Source organism: Euprymna scolopes, chromosome 44, assembly GCF_053919585.1.
Source record: "Euprymna scolopes isolate OS-2025 chromosome 44, ASM5391958v1, whole genome shotgun sequence".
NCBI lineage: Eukaryota > Metazoa > Mollusca > Cephalopoda > Sepiida > Sepiolidae > Euprymna > Euprymna scolopes.
The window spans coordinates 54095837-54121444 of record NC_136525.1 but is presented as its reverse complement, the minus strand read 5'-3'; the positions used below and the strand labels follow the sequence as shown (position 1 = coordinate 54121444).

The window sequence follows — 25608 nt, the reverse complement described above, 5'->3', positions numbered from 1 at the left end:
TTTAGCTTGATTACTAAATTTAAAAAGTATTTTTTTTTCATAGTATTTTCAAGTTAAATTCAATTTTTGTTACGATATTTTTGTTTATTAAATTGTTAGATAATTTGCTAGAATAACTTTTTGAAACAAAACAAACAAAAATAGTATATAAAAAATAAATGTTACGAAAGGCAAGATAAACTTAAATAAAATACCGGTAAAAAGACTTTTACCGGTATTTTATTTAAGTTTACTCAATAAATGTTACGCCGTGCTACCAGTATTTTGTTTAATTTTCTATTTTTGAGCGATTATTATCCAGACTCCGAAGATGCGACCTTCTCGTGCCGGTCATTTTTTTGCTCGTTCTCTCGTAACACTCGACACTTGTATTTCGAACTGAATAAACGCTTTAAAATAAGTTAAAACATTGACTTTTTTTTTTCGTTTTGTTGTATGTAGTAAAAAAATGGACATTTTCTCCATTTTAAAATTTGTAAAAATTTTATTTTTATTTTTTTAATTCATTGGTTTGAAAAAAAATACACTTTCGATATTGTGAATATTTTAAAAGTTGTAAAAATTGTATAAATTTTGGATTTTTATTTCCTTCTAAAAGTGAACAATTTTTTTTTTTTTTTTTTTCAGTCTTTGGCATTAAACAATGCCAGGCGTGACTAATCGAGTCTTAATACTGTTCGAAATTCGTTTCATTTTTATTTAACAAAAAAATTTAAAATAAGACTAAAATCTAAGAAAAATATTTAAACAAATTGATTATCTTCAAGTTTTGTCACCCGGTGTTTATAAAGGTTTTGCGTGGAGCCGTCTGCTGCAAAATGAAACGAGTTTTTTGTTGTTGTTTTTTTATTAATTTTTTTTTTCAAATTATATTTTTTTAAATAAGAAAACTAACAAACAACAATAAAAATTGTTCTCAATTTTTCTGTTTGTTTTACTTATTTGAAAAAAATATAATTTGAAAAAAAAAATTGTTTTACTTTGCAGATGACAGCTGTCTGTGGACAAAACTTTTGTAAACACCGGGTGAGGAAACTTAAAGATAACCTTAAAATTTATCAATTTAAATAATTTTATTTGAAAATAAATGAAGATAAAATAAAAATGCAAACAACAAAAACATTATATGTGTGTTTGTGTGTGTGTGTGTGTGTGTATATATATATATATATATATATATAAACAAAACATGAAAATTTTTTTGGGATGCGAAATATAGAGCTAGCATCTTTTTCAACTTCCGGAATAGTTTGTTTATTTTCTTTTATAAATAAATAATCTTGAATTAAAAATGAGATAAAAGTAAATAAAATTTCAAAATAATTGCATATTTTGATTTTAGATAAATCAATTAAAAAATGATATACATTCTATAAAATTATTAGTTTTAAAATTTTATCCAAAACAAAAAGCTATTATTTATTTTTTTTACAACTTCTAGAATAATTTAGTTATTACATTTATGATCTTCTTCTACAAATAAACAAATCAATTTGAATATAAAATGAGATTTTAAAGTAATTGTAAAATTTAATTTTAAATAATGAAAGAAATAATATAAATCTTATAAAATGATTAGTTTTTTTTGTATTTTTTTTTATCCGAAACAAAAAGCTAGCATTTTCTTTTTTTTTTTTTTTTTTTTTTTTTTAATTTCCACTTCCGGGAGATTTTTTTTTAAAACCCGACGCATAAACAAATCCTCCCCCTCTGTCTCTCTCTATATATTTTTTGTTGAGCCTCGTTAAAACCTTATATATATATATATATATATATATATATATATATATATATATATATATATATATATATATATATATATATATGTGAGGTTTTAACGAGGCTCAACAAAAAAAAAATTTAAAAGATTATAAAAATTTTTCTTTATAAAAAAAAATAGTTTGGATATTTTTTTATGACCTGCTGCTCCAGCGTAATATAAACATCCCTAACCAGTCAACCAACCACCTTATGTTAAGAATTGCTTTCGGAATAAACACCTCACTATGTTAAGAACGGCTTTCGAGGTTGGGAGGAGCGGTGTTTATTCCGAAAGCCGTTTTTAATATGAGGAGGTTGGGGTGTTTATAATACGCTGGGACAGTGGGACTGGGACACGTCGTAAAAATTTACCCAACCAGAAATTACTTTCGGCAAAAATCCAGAATAGTTAACAGCCGAAGAATAATAAACATAAACAAGGCAAATAATTGATACCAAACGCAGTAGAATTATCGGCATTTGTAATAGACAACAAAACTAAAAAAAATGTCCAAGAAAACGAAGGATATACCGTGCTGAAATAGTAATGTTATTTAGGAACCCATGGATGGAGAGGGGAGAGTGTTTTGTAACTATTTTGACTTTCACCAAACAATTTAATGATAAAAATAAAATATATATTGTAAACCTTGAATTTAATTTGAAATTAACCCAATACGGGTTTGTTTTCGAAGTCCACAAACATTCGAATAAGTGGTAAAAAAATTTCAAATGCATAACAAATAAATGTTATCAATGACAAGTTACTCTTCTACCTATCTGGAAATTTTTTTTTAGTGGTTTTGCTCACTTTCTGTTTAATCGGCTCGAAAAACAAAATGTCTAGCGTTTACATGAGAGCAAAAAAAAAAAAAAAAAAAAAAAATGGCCGCGCTCTTTGCTCGTAAAATTCAAAATATATAAAATACTGTTAGAAACCCACCCACACTATGTTACTCTGACATATATTTAAAAAAAAAAAAAAGAATTAAAAAAAAGAATAATAACGCGGCACAATAAGTGCATAAAGCACTAAAACAAATATATAGTATAAATATTATCAGAAACAAAAAAAATTACTCGTCTTCTCTCCGGGTTTAGGTAAAAAGGGCACCGGAAAAAATGGCAAAAGTAAATAAATAGGTAAAAATGGCACATTGACAAAGAACCGTTTGAGAAGTGCAGATTAAATTTCAATTCCTTTAATTTAAAATAGGGCTAAACCTTTTTGCTTTGTTAGCTAATTGCAACGTGGTATGGCCGTCACTTTTTAACTGTCTCTACAGTTCAAATCTCTCTCGGACCCACACCCTGTCTGGTACCGTCACAAAGAGACAAAGAAAGATAAATCTGATTCGGCATTTTTTTTGAAGTGCAAATGAAATGCGTTTATTTGTGGTTCTTCCAAAACAATGCATTTCATTATTTTTCTAAAGTCTTTTCGCACGCACACACATGCTTTTTTAAAAATAAGTCTGTCGCCCCCCGACCTCCCATTTGCTGTAGCCAGCCATTCCTTTCCTTCAACTTTACACGTCCATCTTCCCCGGTGTGCACTTTGCTTCTCTGCTCAACCATGTACTGTCTTTTTTTTTTTTTTCTTTTTCTTGTGATACAAGATCGCACACACTTGCTAATTTGCATACGTGCTTCAACAGCTGCTGCTGCTAATATTTTCGCTAGCCATCTATCCTTCAGCTACTAATGATATTTTAGCATGCGCACATTCGCGTTCTGTTACTAATTAATTCTAATTAGCTGATTAAACCATCTGACTCCATCTGAGTCATTTTGTTAGGAACTAAAGTTGAAAGAGGAAGGGGGGGGGCGATATGAAGTCCATTACATTGAAAACGTAATTCCAAGGATGGAATACTGTTGCCACATCTGGGCAGGAGCTGCTAGAAAGAACTTGTCCTGCCTTGATAGAGTTCAAAATAGACTTCGTAGCCTCGTAGGAGATGTCCTTTTCTCCTCCTTGCAACCTCTATCTCACAGAAGAGATGTTGCGAGTTTGTCTCTGATGTATCGTTATTTTCATGGAAAGTGTTCAACTGAGCTTCAATCTATGGTCCCCCCTCGCCAAACTTTCACAAGAAACACTCGTCTAGCTGTAAACACTATCAATAATTTCCCCCACTCTTTATCTGTGCCTAAACCTAAACGTAGATTCCATGAACAAAGCTTCTTTCTTAGAACTGCACGCCTGTGGAATTGTCTTCCGTTTTCCTGCTTTCCGGCTGACTACAATATGGTTTTGTTCAAGTCTAAAGTAAATAAGTTCTTGATGAGCCGTTCCATATAAGTTATTAAATTTACCAAATTTTCATTACTAATGATTACTAAATTGACCAACTTCTACTGTACACTCTTTAACCCTTATCCTTGAGTGGCCTCTGGGCCTTGATAATGTGGTGATGCCTTTGTAAAAAAAAAAAAAAAAAAAAAAAAAAAAATAATTAGAGAATAAAGAGAAGGCCGCATAGTTCCATACTGCAATCTCATAAGTAGAAATCTACTCAACCAGACAAGCTGCCCCTGTTTCCAAATTTCCTGTTACGAAATGTCCAGATTATTGCTATTGAAGAATGCCAGAAATAACGTGTTTAGGCATTAAAAGTAGTTTTATGTTGTTTTTTGTTATGTTATTAAATGAGGAATTATTACCATTAAAAATCAAGTTAGTATTATGCATCTAAAATTGAGGAAAGCAATTATCACTCAGTTTTGTTATTAGATAAACACAGCATCATTGTTTCACATAACGTAGATACTTTTGCTTGGAACTGCAAAGTTGTCAGTCATTAAGTTCTAGCTCTCGGCCCACGGCAACTTCTGGGAGATGGGTAAGAGCGTGCGACATTCGACAGCGAAGTTAAATACAGCCTTGTTGAACAGCAAAGTGGATTTTAAAGGCTTCTTGATTTTTTTTTTTTTTTTTTTTTTTTTTTACTGGGGATGGGGCCTCCTACTGGATGCCAGCACACATTATTTCAACCTAGAGATCTTTTTAGGATTCTAATCATCCCGTTTTTTTTTCTTTTGTTCAAAGTCTTTTTCACAAACCCGATTGCTTCTTAGTTCATTTTTTTTTTTTTTTTTTTTTTTTACATGGAGGTTACTACTTATCAAGTCCCGGAAGCCATTCGGGGATAAGAGTTATCGCGTGTACAGTAATCAATGGGGTAGTGTGGTAGTAATTGATAGTATTGGAGATTTGATAAAGTGTCTTACTTAAGGGGGCGGTTCATCAGGAATTTGTTTATGTTTGACTTGAAGACATCCAAGTTGTAGTCAGGTGGGAAATGAGCAAGCAGTAGAGAGTTCCACAGGCGTGCAGTTCTAAGAGAGAAGCTTTGTCCATGAAATCTACTTTTTGATTTAGGCACAGATAAAGAGTGGGGAAAATTATTGACAGTGGTTTTGGTTAGACGGGTGTTGATCATGAAAAATTGGCAAGGGGGGACCATAGAGTGAAGCTTGGACGAACACTTGCCATGGAAATAATGATAAATCAAAGACAGGCTCGCAACGTCTCTTCTGTGGTAGGGAAGAGAAAAGGGCATCCCCCACTAAACCACAAAGTCTATTTTGTACTCTGTCAAGGCAGGATAGGCTGTTTTTAGCAGCTCCTGCCCAGATGTGGCAGCAGTACTTCATCCTTGGACGTACTTGGCTTTTATATAGATAGAGAATTGCATCAGTAGTGAGATATCTTCTGGAGCGGTAGAAGGATCCCACCATTTTTCCAGCAACCTAGGCAACAGATTTGATGTACGTGTTCCATTTCAGATCAGGAGTAAAGGTCAAACCCAGAAGCTTATCAAAACACGGGGCCTCCTCTGGACGAGAACCATTCATTTCAGTTGAAGCCAGATGGGGATCAGAACGTTGATGATGTAAAGATAGGAGCTTGGTTTTAGATGCATTTAAAGTAACCAGCCACCTCTTCCCCCACTGTACCACGCACTCAAGATCAGAAGAGAGAGACTCAGAGAATTTTGTCATTTATGACCTTTGATGTGTTGCCATAGATGGTCGTGTCATCAGTAACGAATAATTTAAGTATGTGTTTAGGGAGATCATTGATGTAGATCAGGAAGAGAGTTGGTCCCAGGATGGACCTCTGAGGGACTCCAGCATTAATATTGTGGGCCTCTGATTTCTGCCCATCAACCACTACTCTTACTTTAGAGATCTTCCAAAAATTCCAATTTCTTTTCATATCATATTTTGTGAGAAATGCAAAAACCAAACACTGCCACCTCCTCTTATGGGGATATGGATGTGATTGGGAACCATTTCTAAATTTCATACTCCCTTTAAATTAGACCCGCCTAGGGTAAGTGCCACTTCGGTACAGTACAGTGCGGTAGAAGAGTATTTAGTTATTTTCTTTCTTTCAGCTCTGTCTAAGCCAGTATAATTAAAGAAACTGGCTTCAACTAGGGTTTCTGCTAGTGATGGGATAATTCCAATATTTTTTCCAATTCCGATGCAATTACAGATTCCGTACTAAATTCCCGATTGCGATACAATTCTTTATAAATCCCTAAATATTTAACAATAGAGTTGTATTTTTTCTCTGATTACCGTAAAAACGCAAATATTTTCCTAAACGTAAAAATATGTGGGGGTGGGGGGTGGGTCTGTCGATTTTAGCTTCACAGGTGGTTTAAAATCAATAAATATTTATTTTTTCGTTATTACCGACAATGAAAGATTTAGCTTTAAATGAAATCAAATGAAAAAGATAATTAAAATAATTGTTTTGGAATCGTAAAATCGGTACAAATTTTTGTGATACCGAATCCGATACCCTCAAAGATTCCGATTTTTCCGATTCCGGATTCCAATTAATCAGCCCAACACTAGTTTCTACTTATCCCATATCGCTCTTAGGTTTAATAACTACTTAAAATATACAATTCTCTATCCGTATAAGAGCCATGTACGTCCACAGATGGCATACTGTTGCCACATGAAAACGTGCTACCTTGACAGAGTTCAAAATAGACTTTGTAGTCTAGTAGGGGGAACGCTCTTTTCTTTTCCTTGCAACCTCTTTCTTCCCCACAGAAGAGACGTTGCGAGTCTGTCTCTGCTTTATCATTATTTTCATGGCAAGTGCTCATCTGAGCACCAATCTATGGTCCCCCCACCCCTGTCTTGACTTTCACAAAAAACACTCGTCTAGCTGAAACCACTATCAATAATTTCCCCCACTCGTTCGTTATCTGTGCCTAAACATAAATATTAATTCCATGAACAAAGCTTTTTTTCTTAGAACTACACGTCTGTCGAACTTTGTTCCATTTTCCTGCTTTCCAACTGACTACAATATAGTTGTCTTCAAGTCTAATGTGAACAAATTTCTGATGAACCACCCCCTTAAGTAATCCAATTTACCAAATTTCCACTAATAACGATTACTACATGTTCCCTTTGACTACTGTACACTCATTAACCCTTATCCTCAAGTGGCCTCCGGGCCTTGATAAGTGGTGACTTCTTTGTAAAAAAACAAACAAAAATAAAACGCTTTGTTTTCAAATTACATAGCTTTAGAAATGGCATAGTCGATGGTTTGCAACTAATTTCCAACAGTTCTTTGTAGTATACAAGCGTCGTTCCAAAAGTAATGCCTCCTATTTTTTATTCTTCCCAAATGGATTGGAGGGGATTTCAAATTGCATTGTTATGATGACTGAGCTTATGCATTCGTGACCTGAAAGTTTCATCTCTCTATTGCAGATAGTGATGGTGTGAGACTCTTAAAAAGCTGCCCCTGTCATGGATGTGTGTCAGAAGCAGACATGCATCATTGAATTCTTTGCAAAAGTGCATTGAGAATGGTGGTGACTGTGTAGAAAAATAAATTCTGGCTAAGGGAGACAACTCGATCCGAACTACTGAGATTTTAAAATCAGTTTTGTAATGGCTATAATATACTAATATCAAAAATTAATATTAAAATTAGCATGAAAAAGTTTAAATGGCTTAAAATATTTCAATATTGGTGTATATAGAAAGAGCTTGATTAGCTAAGAAAGAATCTTTTTAAATTTTTAAAATCCAATTAAAATCAAGGAAGTTATGAATATTTTTATGCCCTGCATGTTTGGATATTTTCCCCTCTTTAAGACCATATGCGTTTTGTCACATTTTTTGCACTACTTTTTCAGTAAAAATGCTATATCTTTGTTAAAACACAAGACTAAGCCATGAAATTTGCCATATAAGTGTATTTTTGTGCAAGGAATCTGAAAATCTCCAGAAATGAATGGTTTCCAAATAATCTGCAGTAAATTCACATAAATATGCTGCGATTGCTTAAAAATGCCATGTATTCATTAAAAGAAAAGAAGTTAGAGAACTCAAAGTTTAGTTGTAATGCATTTTATGTGCCAAAATCTGAAATCGAAATCTAGGATTGATTAAAAATGAATATATTGCAATATTTCTTTGGTATTATTGTAGATTAATACCTTCTGTTACCCCTCGCCATCTGACCACCTCTCCAAAATATGTGATTCTACCTTTATAGAAAATTGCATGTGAAAAACTTGAAAAACTTTAAAAGATAAACAAAAATTATTTTAGAATTTAATGTAAAATGATTTTCCATTTTGAATCATTCAAGCGTTTTAGGGCAGTTACTCCCCCCCCCCCTAGATAGATAGATAAATCCTGGGTGTTTTTTTTGTTTGTTTTCTAAAAGGCGATTATGCGTGGTTTTAAGAGGGTCTTTGTGCAATTATGAGAAGGTAGGGAGGTTGCCACTCTCACTTTGGGTTAATGATAGGGCTAAGGAAAATTATGTGTGAACATCCTGAAAACTTGATAGAAACAAAACGAAAACAATTTTAGAATTAGAGTGGGGGTTGGTTTCACATAAATGTAAAATAATTCACCATTTCAAGACGATCCTAGCGTTTTAGGACAGTTGACCAATTTATTATTTTTTTGGCGGGGGGGGGGGGGGAGATTAATCATGTGCACTTCAAACGTTTTTATGCTTTTTTTTATGTTTATATGAGCTCACAGGGGAAGTTTGTTTAGTGGGGAGCTCTGCCACTTGTACTTAGTGTTATTGTTAAGGCTAAAGGTTTTAGGAGGAGGCTTGCCACTCGTACATAGGATTAGACATAGAATTAAGCGTTTTTTTTTTTTAAGAAGGTGTGTTTGATACCCATTGTGAAACTTTACAAGAATTATGACAAACAGACAAAAATAAATGTTATTTAAAAAAGTGACGTCCCTCTAACAGAAAACATGATGCGTGGAAAAATATCAAGTATTTAAATTCTATTTAAATATAAAAGAAGAAACAAGATTTTGCTAAAGCTCGCAAATTGTTAAAAAATTTGAATTAATGTTATTTTGATTTTTAATTACATTTCATGTCCTTTCCTACTGTTTTTATTTTTTAACTGAGCACCTCCTACAAATATTTAAAATATTGATTATTTAAAAAATTTTTTTTTTTTTTTAATAATCGGGTAGATTAGTTTCCATTCGATAATAATTCACTGAAAACATTTTTTAAGGGATGAAAATTAGAAGTGTATTACCATTCGTAATCGTACACGTGAACCAAAACATCATATTTCACATTTTCGCTTGTTAAAATGTTTTAAAATTTACTACTACCCAATTTTTAAAAAATATTTTTATGGTTGATAACAAAATAGCTTTAACATGTAAGAATTTTTTTTTATAACCAGATTTTCAATTAAAAAAAAAAATCGATTATGAATAAAAATAAACAACAAAAACAAACGTCTGTTTACGCCATGTTACCGCCGCTGCTGCTGCTGCTGCAGCTACTATCACTAATACTACAGAAGTCTTGATTCAAATTCATAACGATTTTTTAGAATATTATGTTTTTAAATTGCTACGTACCACTAGAGAAAACACTGTCCAATCATCTTTTTAACGAATAAACATAGTAAAAAGATTGTTTTATTTAATAGTGAGTGTCCGAAGAAATTTATTTTCAAAACTTTCAATACTCACCATTTTGAAATCTTTTTTTTAACACAACAAAAAAAATGAGTCGTCAAATGAATTTCGGTAACTCAAAATTATTAAAAATGACATCTCTTTTGGCTAATTTCCAAATTTCATTAAAAAATTCTTTACAGAAACATGGTACGAATGTTTAGAAATCAGGGGGGGGGTCGTTACAAAATCTTACCGAAAATGCTGTTTTATGATGTTCACATTTTTATCACTTTATTTGCTTAAAACTCTAAAAATAAATAATTTATGTTATTATTTACTAATTCATTTGAAAGTATATTCATTTCTGAACAAAACGGTGGTATTTTGAAGACTTAAAGTGCTTTGGTTTTTAAAATATGACTATTTTAGCAGAAACCCCTTGAAATCTGTGATTATCCAAAGTGTTTTAACGGCTATGTGTATTGCTATTAAAATCATAAAAAGATTTTTTTTTTATATTAAAAAACAAAAACAAAACATCTTGATGAATTTACGTGATTTTTGGAATATGATGTTTTTGTTCTGTGTAGGTACATAATGAAGATGCTTTTTTTTTTTTTATAACGATTTTTCTGAGTATTTATTTATTTTTCAAAAAGATTTTTCTGACTATTTTTTTCATAAAATTTTTTTTGATCATTTTTTTTTTTTTTTTTTTCAAAAATTTCTTTTGGACTTTTTTCTTTTTTTTTGTTAATTTTTTTTCATAGACTTTTCTGGTATTTTTTTTTTTTATAAAGATTTTTCTGAGTATTTTTTTTCAAATATTTTTCTGAGTATTTATTTTTTTTATAAAGATTTTGGAGTATTTTTTATTTCATAAATATTTTTCTGAATATTTAAAAAAAATTTTTTTTGATTAAGTTGAATTCTGGATAAGAACCGTTTAAATTTCTAATGACATTATTTTCATTATTTTTAAATCAAATTTTTTAAAACATTTCAGCTTCCTCCTCACATTCTTCACTTAGCTGGAAGCAAATTTAATTGTGAAAAATCCTTGATTTATATCGTGGAACTTGATGAATACAGCACATTACTTGACACGGACAAATGCTTTGAAGTCCTTAAGGTATGTAACCCTTCAACCCTCTTTCCACCCCCCTGTGATAAGGATGCAAATGTGTGAGGTAAGGGGAATAGGAGATAAAAGAAAAATGATAACAAGATTTCATATGAATGGATATATATATATATATATATATATATATATATATATATATATATATATATACATATTAGTGATGGGACGATTCCAATATATTTCCTGGTTTCGATATAATTACCGAATCTGCACTAAATTCCCGATTCCGATAGAATTACTGATTCCGATTCTGATTCTTTATAAATCTCTAAATATTTCAGTAAATAGCTGTATTTTTCTAGAATTACAGTAGATGCATACGTGTCAAATGTGCAGATATTTTCCTAAACGTACAACTATAATAGTGGGGGACGCTCTGTTGATTTTAGCTTCTCTGGTGGTTTAAAATCAATAAATATTATTTTATCATTATTACCAGCAACAGAAGATTTTGATTTCAACAAAATCAAATCAAAAAGACAATTAAAAGAATCATTTTGGCATCGGAAAATTGGTACAAGTTTCCAATTTCCTCAAATAATACGATGTGTCCGATTCCAGATTCCGATTTCGATTAATCGTCCCAACACTATATATATATATATATATATATATATATAATGTTTGTGTGTGTCTATCTGCGGAGGATAGAGATAGTGTGACGTTGCCTTGTCTGATGAGTGAAAAGACAGACATGTGTACAGCGCATGCCTACTTCTAAACAACATAAGAGTGGATTTGCAACGAGGTAAAGTTTTTGGAATGTTTGACGAGACTCTGGGGATCAGGTATGGTTTTATTAATTTCTAATAGGTCCTCGCTCTCAGTCTTTACCTGGTGCATTCTCGCAAACCTTCTGTATCTTCAATTCGTCACGAATAATCGTCTACAGTACACACTGATACCACAAACTGTGCATTTATTGCCTCTGTAGACACACTGCAGTTCTTATCCATGAAATTCTTTATTTGGCCAATCAACAATGGTGTTCTGACTTCCTTACTCCTCCCACACCTCACATCATCCTTCATAAGCTTCCTGCCTTCCTTGAATCTCTTAAGCCACTCAAAAAACTGATACGTAATTTAAGCAAGATGGTCCAAAGGCAGTCTGAAGCATTCCATATATTTCTGTGGCATTTTTTTACAAGTTGAAAACAATTTTATTGCATATCATTCTTCTAAAATGTTATGTCCAGATTGCATTTTTTTTTAATTCACCAGCTGTGACAATCAGGATTTAGTAGGGTGTATTCCAATTCCTGCTGGAGCTGCTCATTTGAACTGGAAATCATAAAAATTGGTCAGTTATCTCACAAGATGAATAGAAATAACATACTGATTTTTCAAGAGTCTACGACAATTTTAAATGTCAGAACAAAAAGTCTGGAAACTTATTGAAGGCACCTCCTCATATATAGAAAGCTTAATCTAAGAAAGATTTTTTTTTTTTTTTTTTTTTTTTACATGGAGTTCACCACTTATCAAGGCCCAATGGCCACTCGGGGATAAGGGTTATTGTGTGTACAGTAATCAAAGGGATAGTGTAGCAATAGTATTGGAGAATTTGTAAGGTGTCATCACTTGGGGCGGGGGCGGTTCATCAGGAATTTGTTTGTGTTGGACTTGAAGACATCCAGGTTGAAGTCGGGAGGGAAACAGGCAAGCGGAACAGAGTTCTAAGAAAGAAGGGGGGACCAGAGAATGGAGCTCAGACGAGCACCTGCCATGGAAATAACGATAGAACAATGACAGGCTCGCTACGTCTCTTCTGTGGGAAAGTGGTTGCAGGGTAGAAAAAAGGGCATCCCCCACCAAGCCATGGAGTCTATTTTGTACCCTGTCAAGGCAGGATAGGCTGTTTTTAGCAGCCCCCGCCCAGATGTGGCAGCAGTACTCCATCTTTGGACGTACTTGGCTCTTATATAGATAGAGAATTGCGTCATTAGTGAGATATCTTCTGGAGCGGTAGAAGGATCCCACCATTTTCCCAGCAACCTTGGCCACAGACTTGATGTATGTGTTCCATTTAAGATCAGGTGTAAAGGACAAACCCAGGAGCTTATCAAAGCCTGGGGCCTCCCTTAGACGAGAGCCATCCATTTCAGTTGATGCCAGATGGGGATCAGAGCGTTTATGATGTAGAGATAGGAGCTTGATCTTAGATGCATTAAAGGTAACCAGCCACCTCTTTCCCCACTGTACCACATGCTCAAGATCAGAGGAGAGTGAATCAGAGAGAACATCATCATTTACAGCCTTTGATGTGTTGCCATAGATGATCGTTTCATCAGCATAGATGTCAACGAAAGATTTTAGTATGTGTTTTGGGACATCATTGATGTAGATCAGGAAGAGAGTTGGGCCCAGTATGGACCCCTGAGGGACTTCAGCATTAATACTGTGGGCCTCTGATTTCTGCCCATCAACCACTACCCTTATGAGCCTATCTGAGAGAAATGACTTAATGATAGAGAAAACATTTCCAGTTATACCGTAGCTGGAAATCTTGTGTAGTAGGCCTTTATGCCAAACCTTATCGAAGGCCTTTGATATGTCGAGAGCAATTGCCCTAGAAATGAAGCCTTTGTCGAGAGATTCACTAATCCTATGAGATATAACCATTAGCACATCTTCTGTAGATCTAGCAGAGCGGAAACCATATTGTATGTCGCTAAGAAGGTTATTTCTGCTGAGGTGGTTGACTACTTCTCTATTTATTGTGGATTCCAGCAACTTACTCATGACACACAGGAGACTTATTGGTCTGTACTGAGAGGGGGATGACTTATCTCCTGAATTCTTAAATACAGGGCATACTGATGAGGTTTTCCAGGGTGTTGGGAAGCACTTCTCCTTAAGGCAACGCTTAAACAGTTTGGAAAGTATGGGGGCAAGTTCTGGTTGTAATTTTTTTAACACTCTAATTGGAATACCGTCGGGACCAGTTGCTTTACTGGAGTCAAGGTTCTTGATTAGCTTGGCGACCTCACGCACGGATATTTGTATGTTGCATAGCGTGTTGTCTGTTATAGGACGGAATATGGGGAGTTGATGGCCTTCGTCACACAGGGTAGAATTTGCTGCAAAGTTTTTGGCAAATAGTTTGGCCTTGTTGGATGCTGTCGAGATGACCTCTGGTCCATTGATAATGGTTGGGATAGAACGCACGTTTCTGTTCAGGATCCTATTTGCTATTTGCCAGAACTGGTGGGAACCAAGCCGCTGCTCAGCTACTTTGGACTTAACGGATTGCGCATATAGTTCTCTTGCATTTTTTATTACTCTTTTACAGTGGTTGCTGGCGGTTCTGAAAGCAGCTTTAGTTTCAGTGCATCTATTACGTTGGTAGCTATGGAAAAAGTGATTTCTATATGTGATGGCAGCAGCACATTCGGGGGAGAACCATGGCTGGTTGTTAGGTTTTTGTTGGAATTTTTTAGATGGTATAAATTGGTCTATGCCTGCAAGTAACCATTCGGTCAGGTCTGATACTATAGAGGACACATCCTTTTTAAACATGGAATGGAGAGGGAGATCAGATATGAATGTACGGAAGCTATCCCAGTCCGCCATAGAGTATCGGTATACAGTACGGTGGAGAGGTACGTCTGTAGATTTATTATATTTCATTTTTATCTTAACTGATACGGCGCAATGGTCGGAGGATCCCAGAGGAGATAGAACGGAACACGAGCATAGCTCGGGGGTGTGGATAGAAAAAGGTCTAGGAGGCTTGTGAACTGACCGGTACTATCGGGCACACGGGTGGGCTCGCAGACAATCTGAGTGAGGTCATAGGCAATGGAAAAATCATGATAGAACCTCCCCTCATCATCAGTCTTATTTGAGTGGGTCAGCCATTCCACATTATGGACATTGAAGTCATCGCAAATGTGAATGTTAGCTGAGGGATGAGCAGACAGGATGTGGTAAATTTTTTCTGATATACTCTTAAAGACAGTAACTCCACTGTTGTGGGGGCGATAGAGGGCAAATATAAATGCGGTGGTGTAAGCAAGTGCAACTCGGAAGCAGATATAAGGTAAGATTAGGGTCTTCTCTGGAGATATCCCTGCCACATGGGCAGCCATCTTTAATGTAGGCACATATTCCATGCCCGTGGCGATCTTGGGGTCAGATTTAGATGTTAGGTTAGAGTATCCTTTAATTATGAACTCATCTAGGGAGGTGGTCGGCCCTATTCCAGTTTCACTTAGGAAGAATATGTCAGGTTTTGTCTCCTGTAATTGGGTTTCAACCTCTGGAAGGTTAGAACGTAGACCCCTGATGTTGGAGAAGGAGACGTAGTAGTAGGGGTCTATATAGGAGGATGTGGTTCTAGGTTTATTCGTGTTTTTTTTTTTGAGATATTTCATGTTGAGGATTTTGGGGTTTGTGGAACAGATCAGTATACTTGGTTAGAGCAGAGAGGGAAAGTAAGAGAGGAAAATTTTTTTTTTTTTGTAGCACATGATAAGGTAAAGCCGTAACAATTACCCACTAGTATGGTATCGAGAGGCCCCACCAGAGACTACTGCATGGTCCAGAATCCATTCACCAAATGGCAATACAGCAGCCCCAGTACTTTGCACCTGCTGATAGAACAGCCTCCTTAGTGGTTATTCCAAGGTTCGGGTCCCTGACTATCAGGCGGTTAACGTCAGCCCAGATGAAAATGTTTACCGCCAGCACCCTTACTAGTGACATGGCCGCAAGGATAGACATAGAGACAGAAAATTTCCGACATCTCAGATTACTGTTCACGAAGTACTACCGACCTGGGAAGCAGATTTTTCTTCACCCTTTGTCAGAAACATCACTCATTAGAAATGAGGACTGAGGGACAAAAAAGGAGAAGCGAGAGTTACTGGAGCTGCCGATAACACATCCACTGCATTATCTACTTTCCATTAAAAAAACAAAGAAAAACGGTAAGAGGGACTTATTTATATCTACTTAGTATAAGTCCTTTGCCCATTCCCAGTATAGAATAGAATTTGAAGATAGTCTCCCCTCCCATATTAATCCGTGGAAGTTGTTTTGCTTTAGGTACCTCGCGATAGAACCTTCGAGATTGAACTTATAATTACGTTTCAATAATGCAACTTGTGAGGTGAGCTTATGTTTTTAGATTGGGGGCGTCTTATTTAAAGGCTAGTTTAGGGTAATGCCAGACGTATTTAACAAAAAAAAAAGGTTAAAACACGAGTAATAAGACATGATAGGTAATGTTAAGGAGTTTCAATTTTTAGTAAGACTACAATAAGAGAACAAAGATAAATAAATAAATTATATATAATACACAAAAATTGGAAAAATTAAGACAGGATACATTTCAACAGTTATTTTTTTATTTATTTTTTTTTTTTATTACATTTTCACCCCAAACAAGGCAAATTTCCACTTTGGTGTAGGGGGGCTACTATCAGGGGCAACAACTACTGGGGTACTATGTAGGGATTTGGGCAGCAAGGTGTCGGTTCACGTTACACTTGAACTTCTGCACGTCAGTACTGTTGGGGAAGCAGGGACCTGGAATGGAATTCCAGAGTCTTGCGGTTCTGGGGAAGAAACTATTGGAGTAAAAAGATCTTTTACATCTAGGGACCTCTACAGTGTGGGGGTGGGATCTAGTAGCCTGTCGGGTTTGTCGAGGGTGCTCGCGTCGTAGGGGCACAAGTGATTGCAGTTCGTCAGAGCATTCACCACTAAAATACTTGTAGAAAAGGCAGAGGGATGCAACATTTCGTCGATGGGACAGAGGCTGAAGCTTAGATGCCAGTTCAGGGCCTATCAGGTTTGCGACTCTCTTTTGAACCTTGTCAAGGAGCGAGAGACTAGTAGCAGATGCACCAGCCCAGATGTGGCAGCAATACTCCATACATGGGCGAATGTAGTTATGGATAAAGTTTTTAACTTAGCTATGAAGGCACCGACTCTTTCTTCCGAGGTCATCTCGAAAACTGACTAGTAGCTAGCACACTTGGGTTGTTCTGGTACTTAACAGATGTGGTGGGTGTGGGGGTTAAATGCTTTTAACTTTTTTTTTTTTTTCCATTATTTTATTTATTTATTTATTTTTTTTTTGCTTTTGGTACCTCGCGATAGAACCTTCGAGATTAAACTTATAATTACGTTTCAATAATGCAACTTGTGAGGTCAGATCTTTTGAAAATGTTTAAAATCCGATTAAAATTAAGGAGCTTATAAACATTTTTGTGCCTTACACATTTGGATATTTTTCCCTCGTTTCGTCACATTTTTTGTACCCTTCAGTAAAAATATTATATCTTTGTTAAAATACAAGATTAAACAATGAAATTTGCCATATAAGTGTATTTTTGTGCAAGGAATCAGAATATGCTACTGAAAATCTCCAGATTTTCCAAATAATCTGTAGTAAATGTACACAAGTATGTTGCAATACCATAAAAATTCCATCCATTAAAACAAAAGTTAGAGAATTCAAATTTGAATTGTAATGCATTTTATGTACAAGAAACTGAAACGTAAATCTAGACTGATAAAAATTAATTTATTTGGTACTGACGGCTGTGCCGTGTCGACACACACAACACTACGTCAAACACAAAATCGAGTACACTCAACATCAAGTACACTCAACATCAAGTACACTCAACATTAAGTACACTCGCCATCGTCTTACCATCAACGTTTACCCTGTGAACTCGGTGTATGGGAAATTCCCATCTGCACAAAACAAAATCACTGAAAAAACAAAAATACCCTGTGAACTAAGGGTAAGGATAATGAGTAAACGTTGGATAAAATGATGGTTAAAATTATTACGAACTTGCCAGGATTTGAACCTGGAATCTTCTGATTCATAGTCAGACGCGTTATCCATTGAGCCACAAGTCCTGTCTGTATGCCGAAAGATGTTACTGCGACTGTATACAGACAGTGCTAAATTCCATTGACATGGGTAGGTAACTTTTTCGACAATTGCACGAAACAGTCCAAAAACCCTTATTTCGGGCTTTTTGCGTGACTCGGCGTTGTTCGTTATAAACCATGTATAGATGAGGACAATCTAGGGACTCGCATCTTTACAGGGAAAATTTTTCAATTCGGTGCATCTGTTCGAAAGTTTTATTGGTATATATACACACACACACATAAATAATTAAATAAACATTTAGAATTTTATTAATAATATAGATTATTGTAGATTAACACCTGCTAAATTGACCCCCACCTGCCTTTCCAAAATATGTGGCTCTGCCTTTTTTAGGCAATTACATATGAACACACTGAAAATCTTGGCAGAAATTAAAATATATATATATATATATATATAAGTAGGTTGTAGTTTGCTTGAAGCATTGTTGAAGAAAATTATAAGGTAAAATTAAAAGCCAAGAACAATGCGAGATTTTTTTTTTTTTATATAGAGTAAAATTAAAGCAAACAAAAGAAATATAAGAAATAAAGTTCTTTTTTTTGTTGTTTGTTTTTTCTTTTTCACACAAATTTTAACTCTAAACAACAGTAATTTTTTTTTTTTTTCTGTTGTATTCAATGGTGATATAAATCTCAATATATTTCAGACTTATTAGTCCATTTTCAAGAGAAGACAGCGGAAGAGTGTTCAAAATTGGAAAAGTAGCCGCAGAGTTTGCCACGTGATACCGCGAAATATAGAACAAAAAATGACGTTAGGAGAACGTTAAAATAAATCAGTTGATGTTTGAAATACTTGTTGCGTTTGTGAATCAAGGGAGATGACTATTCAAGCAAGGTTTTTTTTTTTTTTTTTAATTATTGTTTTTCTTATGTTTTAAACTTATATTATAAAAGCGGAGCTCAATTCCAGTCTATTGTTTAGTGTGGGAGTATTTTTTGAAATAATTAAAGATTCGAGGATACGAAGTTGACCTACGTTTCTTGAAGAAGCAAGAATGTTGATGTGAAAATCTGGTTCTGAATTAATGCAAGTGCGAATATGTTTATAGAACGACGAAGCAGTAGTGTTTAAGTGCTCTTTAATGCGGTGATGAAGCAATCTGGTAGTGCTTCCGATGTAAGATGCACTGCATTTAGCGCATTGTAGGTCGTAAACAACGTGGTTCTTAAAGCATAAACCTGTGTGTGATATTGGGCAATTAGAGAGTGAACAAGGGGAAGGTGTATGCGATGGATGTTTTCGGTTGAGCTGTTGTCTTAAAGTAGATCCAGTGTGGATGAGTTGAATGTTGAGCCCCTCGCTGCGGATGGCTTTTCGGATTGAAGATGAGATTTTGTCACCGAGGAAGGGTAGTTTTAGAAAACAATTGTTAGAGAAGGGTCGGGTGTTGCGTTTTTTCTTTTTAAGTGAGGATAGGATCGTATTAGGGTAGCCGTTTAGTGAGAGGGTCTGTAGGAAATTGTTAGTGTGTGTATGTTTGTCGGAGATGTTAGTGCATTTGTCTTGTATGCGTGAGATTTCGGCATGTGCGTAGTTTAATTTGTCCTTGAGAGGTAGCGCAGATTTGAAATGTACGAAGAGGCGTTTGCTGGCGGGTTTTCTGTAGAATTCAGTGCATATGGCACCATTTTTTTTTATTTGTATTTTAAAATCAAGCAGAGAAAGGGATTCTGAAGAGTCTGGGTGTTCTATAGTAAATTTTAAGTTTGGGTCGGCGTTATTGAATTTGTGGAAAATGTTAATAGCTTCTTCGCGGGAGTATGTGATAATTAAAATGTCATCGATATATCTAGTAAAAAGGAGATAAGAATAGCAGGTACTAAGGGTGTGTCTTTCGAGTTTGTCCATATAAGCAATGGCAAGAATACCGGATAGACTGGAGCCCATGGGTAGTCCAGATACTTGTTTGAACGTGTTTTGTAGGAAAGTAAAGTAAGTGTTGTCTACTATAATACGGAGGAGTTGTAAGAGATCTCCTGGAGTAATTCCGAAGCATTGTGGGTTTTTAGATGCTATAATGTCTGCCATGAGATTAATGGCTGGATGTGCAGGAATGGAGGTGTATAAAGAAACGACGTCTAGGCTAAATGGGTATCTGTATGGTTTGAGTAGATGGTGTGGTAGATCGTTGAGTCTGTTAATTACTTGGTTGGAACTACTAACATGGGCTGGGAAGGTAGAGAGTAGAGGTTTAAGTAGGCGGGATATTAACCAAGAGATTTTATAAAGGGGACCGTTAACGCTTGAAACAATGGGTCTGATCTGTGTGTGTGTGCTATTTTTGTGGGTTTTAATAAGGTGATAAAAGGTAGGTAATTTGCTGTATTTAGTAATAAAATTTAGTCTGTGTTGTTTTGGGAGATTTCTTTTAAAACAAATTTGAGACCATGTCTTGTTAATGTTGTTCTCAATACGAGCAGCAGTGATATTATGTGCAAACTCTGCGGCTACTTTTCCAATTTTGAACACTCTTCCGCTGTCTTCTCTTGAAAATGGACTAATAAGTCTGAAATATATTGAGATTTATATCACCATTGAATACAACAGAAAAAAAAAAAAAAATTACTGTTGTTTAGAGTTAAAATTTGTGTGAAAAAGAAAAAACAAACAACAAAAAAAAGAACTTTATTTCTTATATTTCTTTTGTTTGCATTTAATTTTACTCTATATAAAAAAAAAAAATCTCGCATTGTTCTTGGCTTTTAATTTTACCTTATATATATATATATATATATATTTTAATTTAATATAAAATTTAATGCAAAATAATCTTATATTTTAGGGCCATGGTAATGTTTTAGGGCAGTTAACCATTTTTTTATGGAAATTATCCTGGAAGTTTTTCCTTTTTTTTTTCTTTTTTTTAATAGCAGATTATGTGTTACTAGCGGGGGTATTTGGAGGTGTGTGTGGTTAAAAAAAAAAAAAAAAAAAAAAAAAAAAAATTGTTGGCCGGGTGTTTGGAGGTATAAAAGAAAAAAAAAAAAGTTTAAGTAGGAAGGTAGGATTGAACCCACGAAGCCTTGATGCGAAGGTGGAAATGAAAGGGAAAAAAAGCCAAACACCTAACCATCTCGGCCACGAGGGAGAGGAACTGATAAGGGCGTTATATGAAGGTTTATGAAGCGAAATAAACAGGGGCAACGAAGTGGCGTGGTGTCTGACCTAGTTTTGCACTGCAAGCCAGTTACTGTTTCCCCCGCTTTTCGCTTTTCGAAGACACGGCGAGCTGGTAAAAATCGGGCAAATTAAATAGAAAGGCGACCCCCATTGTTAAGTCGTAGATATCATTTAGACGTGATATATAAAGTTTTAGAATGAGCGACCCCCCCCCCCATAAGGCCTTGGAAAAAAGCCTTTTGCAGACACACAAAAAACGAGCATACATACATACATACATACACACATTTTCGCTTTTATATATAGAGATTTTAAAAGGGTGCTTGTATAAGAAGGAGGCTTGCCGCTCTGACTTTGGGTTATTGATAAGGCTAGTGGCAATTACACATGGACAGCCTGTAAAGTTGGCAGAGATATAAAAGAAGAAGAAAAAACTATTTGGGAGTGGGTGATTAGTCGGGCTGTGACAACAGCATATTCTTTTCATTCTTTTGACTCTCTGGTATATATCCGACACAGTTAGACACGCTTAATCAACCGAAAACCACATCAGTCGATATAAAAACATAAGACATTAACGGATATATACTCAAGAGTCAAAACAATGAAAAGAATATGCTGTTGTCACAGCCCTACTAATTACTCATCTTTAAAGGATTCCAATAATATATCTGGGGTTTGTTTTACTATACACATAGATTCGAAAGAGTCGTCAAAAAACAAATATATCACAAATAAATGTAATCAAAAGCAAGATAAGTTACTTTTCTACCAAACTGGATAATTTTTTAGTGTTTTTATTTGATGTAACATGTTTATTCAGCTCGAAAAACATACAGTGTTTATTAATTTATTTGAAAAAATGCAAATGACGGCATGTTCGCTGTTGAACACGCTAAGTTTGGAAAAACCAGTTTAAACAAAAAAGCTATACAAAATACTGTTAGAAACTCACTCAATATATGTTACCGTGACATAGGCAGACATATATTCGGTGGGTTTCTAACAGTATTTTGTATAATTTGTTTGTTTGAACTCATTTTCCCAAACTTACCGTGTTTAGCAGCAAGCATGCTGTCATCTTTCTTTTTCAAATATATCGATATACACTGCATGATTTTTGAACCGATTACACGTTTTAAAGTGAGTAAAACCACTAAAATCTTTTCCAGGTAGGTAGAAGAGTAACTTATCTTGCCTTTGGTAACATTTATTTGTTATATATTTGTTTTTGACCATTTTTTCCGAATCTGTGTATAGTAACGCAAACCCTATATGTCATGCTATTTCCAAACTTTAGCACGGCAGACCAAAGAAAATGTTATTTCAAATCTTAGCACGGCAGACCAAAGAAAATATCATTTAATTGTTGAGCATTACAAACCAAAGACAATGCCATTTATTTAATTAGAATGACAGATTATTGAAAATGCTATTTCAAAACTTTAGCATGACAGACCAAGGAATCAGTTATTTAAACTTTAGCACAGAAGTTAAGAATGTTATTTCAAACTAACATGCTATCTGTCTATATAAAAACATAGTATATTAACGGGTATATACTTGAGTCGAGACAATGAAAAGAATATGCTGTTGTCACAGCCCTAGTCATTAGTTTTACAGATAAATTTAATTTAAAATAATTTTTTTTTTTTGTGACAATATCATTAGGAGATTGCTGTACTTGGCCAATGAGCATTGTCTATCTGATGTAGGGGTGGGATTTAGCTGATGTTGGGGGTGTTTACATCGAGCAGGTACAAGGCTTTTAGTTTGTTGGAGCACCTATTATTAAAATACTTGACCATTTTGTCGCTGGAACAGAGGTTAATAACAGTGCGGGACTGATCAGGTTTGACAACTCTCTTTTGAATCCTGTCCAAGAGTGAGAGACTAATAGCAGATGTACCAGCCCAAATACATGGGCGAATGGTGGTCTTGTAGAGGTACTGGATACTTTCAGGCGTAAGTAACTTTCTAGCATGATAGAGGGAGCCCATCTTCCTCGCAGCAGCTTTGGCGATTATCTGAATGTATCTGTTCCAACTCCTGTTGCCTAGAATTCCAGGTCACCCTTGGGCAAGGTGTAGCACCTTTAGCCCCCCTGTCAATGTGATTATACTGTATATATCTATATACATACATTTATATATTTATACATACATACATATATATATATATATATAATTTTTTAAAGAGTTCAGAATAAATGAAGTGTGGTAATATTAATATAAGTTATGAATTTATTTATTTATTTATTTTTTTTTTTTTCAGAAAGTTATAGGTCGCCTTGTTTCGTTTCATCCGCGGAGAGCAGCTGATGATTTATATGACGACAGTGTTGATAAATTTGCTCAGATTTTTTACGAATACGATGGAATTGAGGTAAAACTTTATTTCAATAAAAATTCTCCTACATCGATCTTTCATCCAAAATTTTCCTTTGCACAAACTTTTCAAATCAATAGTAATAGTCTTGTATTTTGCTTATTATTTTTCCTTCTCTTTAGTTCCTTGCATCAAGTGGCTTCATGCCTTGTCTGGAGTGACCTCCTTAAAAAAGAAAATGTGGATCCAGTGATATATTATTTATTTAGTGAACTAGCCTGGTTGCCTGGCATTGCCCGGGTGTTTGGAGATATGTGTTGAACAAAAAAAAAGGTTGGTATTGTTTTGAAGCTCGACTCTTCGGATGACAAATATCGAAAAATTGACTAAAAACATTAATTCCTTCACCCTCAACTGGGCACTTTTCTACAGGGAAGGGTCGCTTTTTTCATCAATATTTTCGAAAGTCATCCCCTTTTTTCGATTGTCTAGCCTTAATTTAAACCTACGTCACTTCCGGTTTGGCGATGGGCACAACAGCAAAGACATCATGTTTTTTTTTTTTTTTTTTTTTTTTCTTTTCTTTTCCTTCTTCGCAGTACAGGTTTGAGCCTGCCTTCCTACTACCACTTTTTTTATTTTTTTATTTAACACGCACCTCCAAACACCACACTCGGACAATGCCAAGCACCTAGGCTAGTTCTGAATAAAAACCAATTTTTCAGATTAACAGTCGTCTGGTCTGGATTTTTCAGATTAACAGTCGTCTGGTCGGATCTGCATTTAAATATTAGGTTGGCAATTACATTTTTTTTTTAAAAAGTAAACTAAAAAAAATATTTCATCAATGATGTATTCTCCATTCGTGTTCAAAACTTTTTCCAACGTTCAACAAGATTTTCAATATTTTTTTAGGTAGAAATCATTTGATTTTGACTTGGAAAATAGAATATAAATGTTCAAAACACAATTTATTTAAAAAAAAAAACAACAAAAAAAAACCCGGCAAAATCTTAGTTGCTAACCCAATAAATTGTACCTATTTACTATGCCTCCCCACGGGACAGAGTTAGACACCAGGGTCGGTTTTTAACGTGGAGAAAAGGTACAAAAATGAAAATTGTCTCAGTCGTGAAGGATTTCTCCTCCACTGAAAGAGAACAAGAAATGGAAGTGCAGCATCTGAAGAACAGATACTACACTTTGATCTTGACCAAAAGGCCAATAAGTTGTAGTCAAGAACGTTGGTGCTTGGAATAATATAGTCGACAAATCGATTTTTTAAATATGTCTTTTTTTTTTTTTTTTACATAGGCATTACCACTTATCAAGGCCCAGAGGCCACTCGAGGATAAGGGTTAAAGCGTGTACAGTAGCCAATTGGACAATATAGTACTCGTTAGTAATAAAAATTCCATAAATTTGATAACTTAAGTGGAACGACTCATCAAGAATTGTTTATATTGGAATGGAAGACAATTATATTGTAGTCAGCTTGAAAGTAGGCAAACGGAAGACAGTTCCACAAGTATGCAATTCTAAGAAAGAAACTTTGTTCATGGAATCTACATTTAGATTTAGGCACAGATAAAGAATGGGTGAAATTATTGATAGTGTTTTCAGCTAGATAGTTGTTTCTCGTGAAATTTTGGTGAGGGGGGACCATAGATTGGAGCTCATACGAACACTTGCCATGAAAATAACGATAAAGCAGAGACAAACTCGCAACATCTCTTCTGTGAGATAGAGGTTGTAGGGAAGAGAAAAGGACATCCACTACGAGTCTACGAAGTCTATTTTGCACTCTATCAAGGCAGGATAAGTCCTTTCTAGCAGCTCCTGCCCAGATGTGGCAATAGTACTCCATCCTTGAAATACTTGGCTCTCATATAGATAAAGAATTGCATCAGCAATGAGATATCTACTGGATCAATAGAAGGATCCCACCATTTTTCCAGCGACCTTGGCAACAGATTTGATGTATGTGTTCCATTTCAGATCAGGAGTAAAGGTTAAGCCCAGAAGCTTGTCAAAACATGAAGCCTCACCAAGATGAGAGCCATTCATTTCAATTGATGCCAATTAAGCAAAATAGTAATATATCCAAAAATTACAAAAATTCATGGAGTAGAACAATTGCTTTTAGTAAATAAAAATCTATTGCTATATAGACAACAAATATTGTAGCCATGACATAAGTAATCTAAAATATTCGTTTCTGAGTTATGTCCCCTGCATAAAGCCTCCTACTACCTACTTTATTATGTCTAAGAAAAATGCAATTTTACCCAATTTCCTGTAAAAATTACTTTTAACTAGAAATAACTTTCTACTCACTGATTTTCGTAATTTTTTAATATATTAATATTTTCGAC

The 25608-nt window shown here is 34.8% G+C and overlaps 1 protein-coding gene and 1 non-coding gene across 2 annotated transcripts in view; one reads left to right on the top strand and one right to left on the bottom strand.

Moving 5' to 3' along the window:
- The window catches only part of LOC145268842 (short transient receptor potential channel 4-associated protein-like), a 97949-nt gene that overhangs the window by 12889 nt on the left and 59452 nt on the right, over positions 1 to 25608 (top strand). The window contains exons 2-3 of the mRNA XM_080124513.1: positions 10718 to 10843; positions 23180 to 23290. Of these exons, the coding sequence (XP_079980639.1) occupies positions 10718 to 10843; positions 23180 to 23290 (237 nt within the window). The remainder of the gene's footprint in view (positions 1 to 10717; positions 10844 to 23179; positions 23291 to 25608) is intronic.
- Positions 17667 to 17739, bottom strand: Trnah-aug (transfer RNA histidin (anticodon AUG)). Its single transcript has one exon. It is a non-coding gene; the product is annotated as a tRNA-His (tRNA).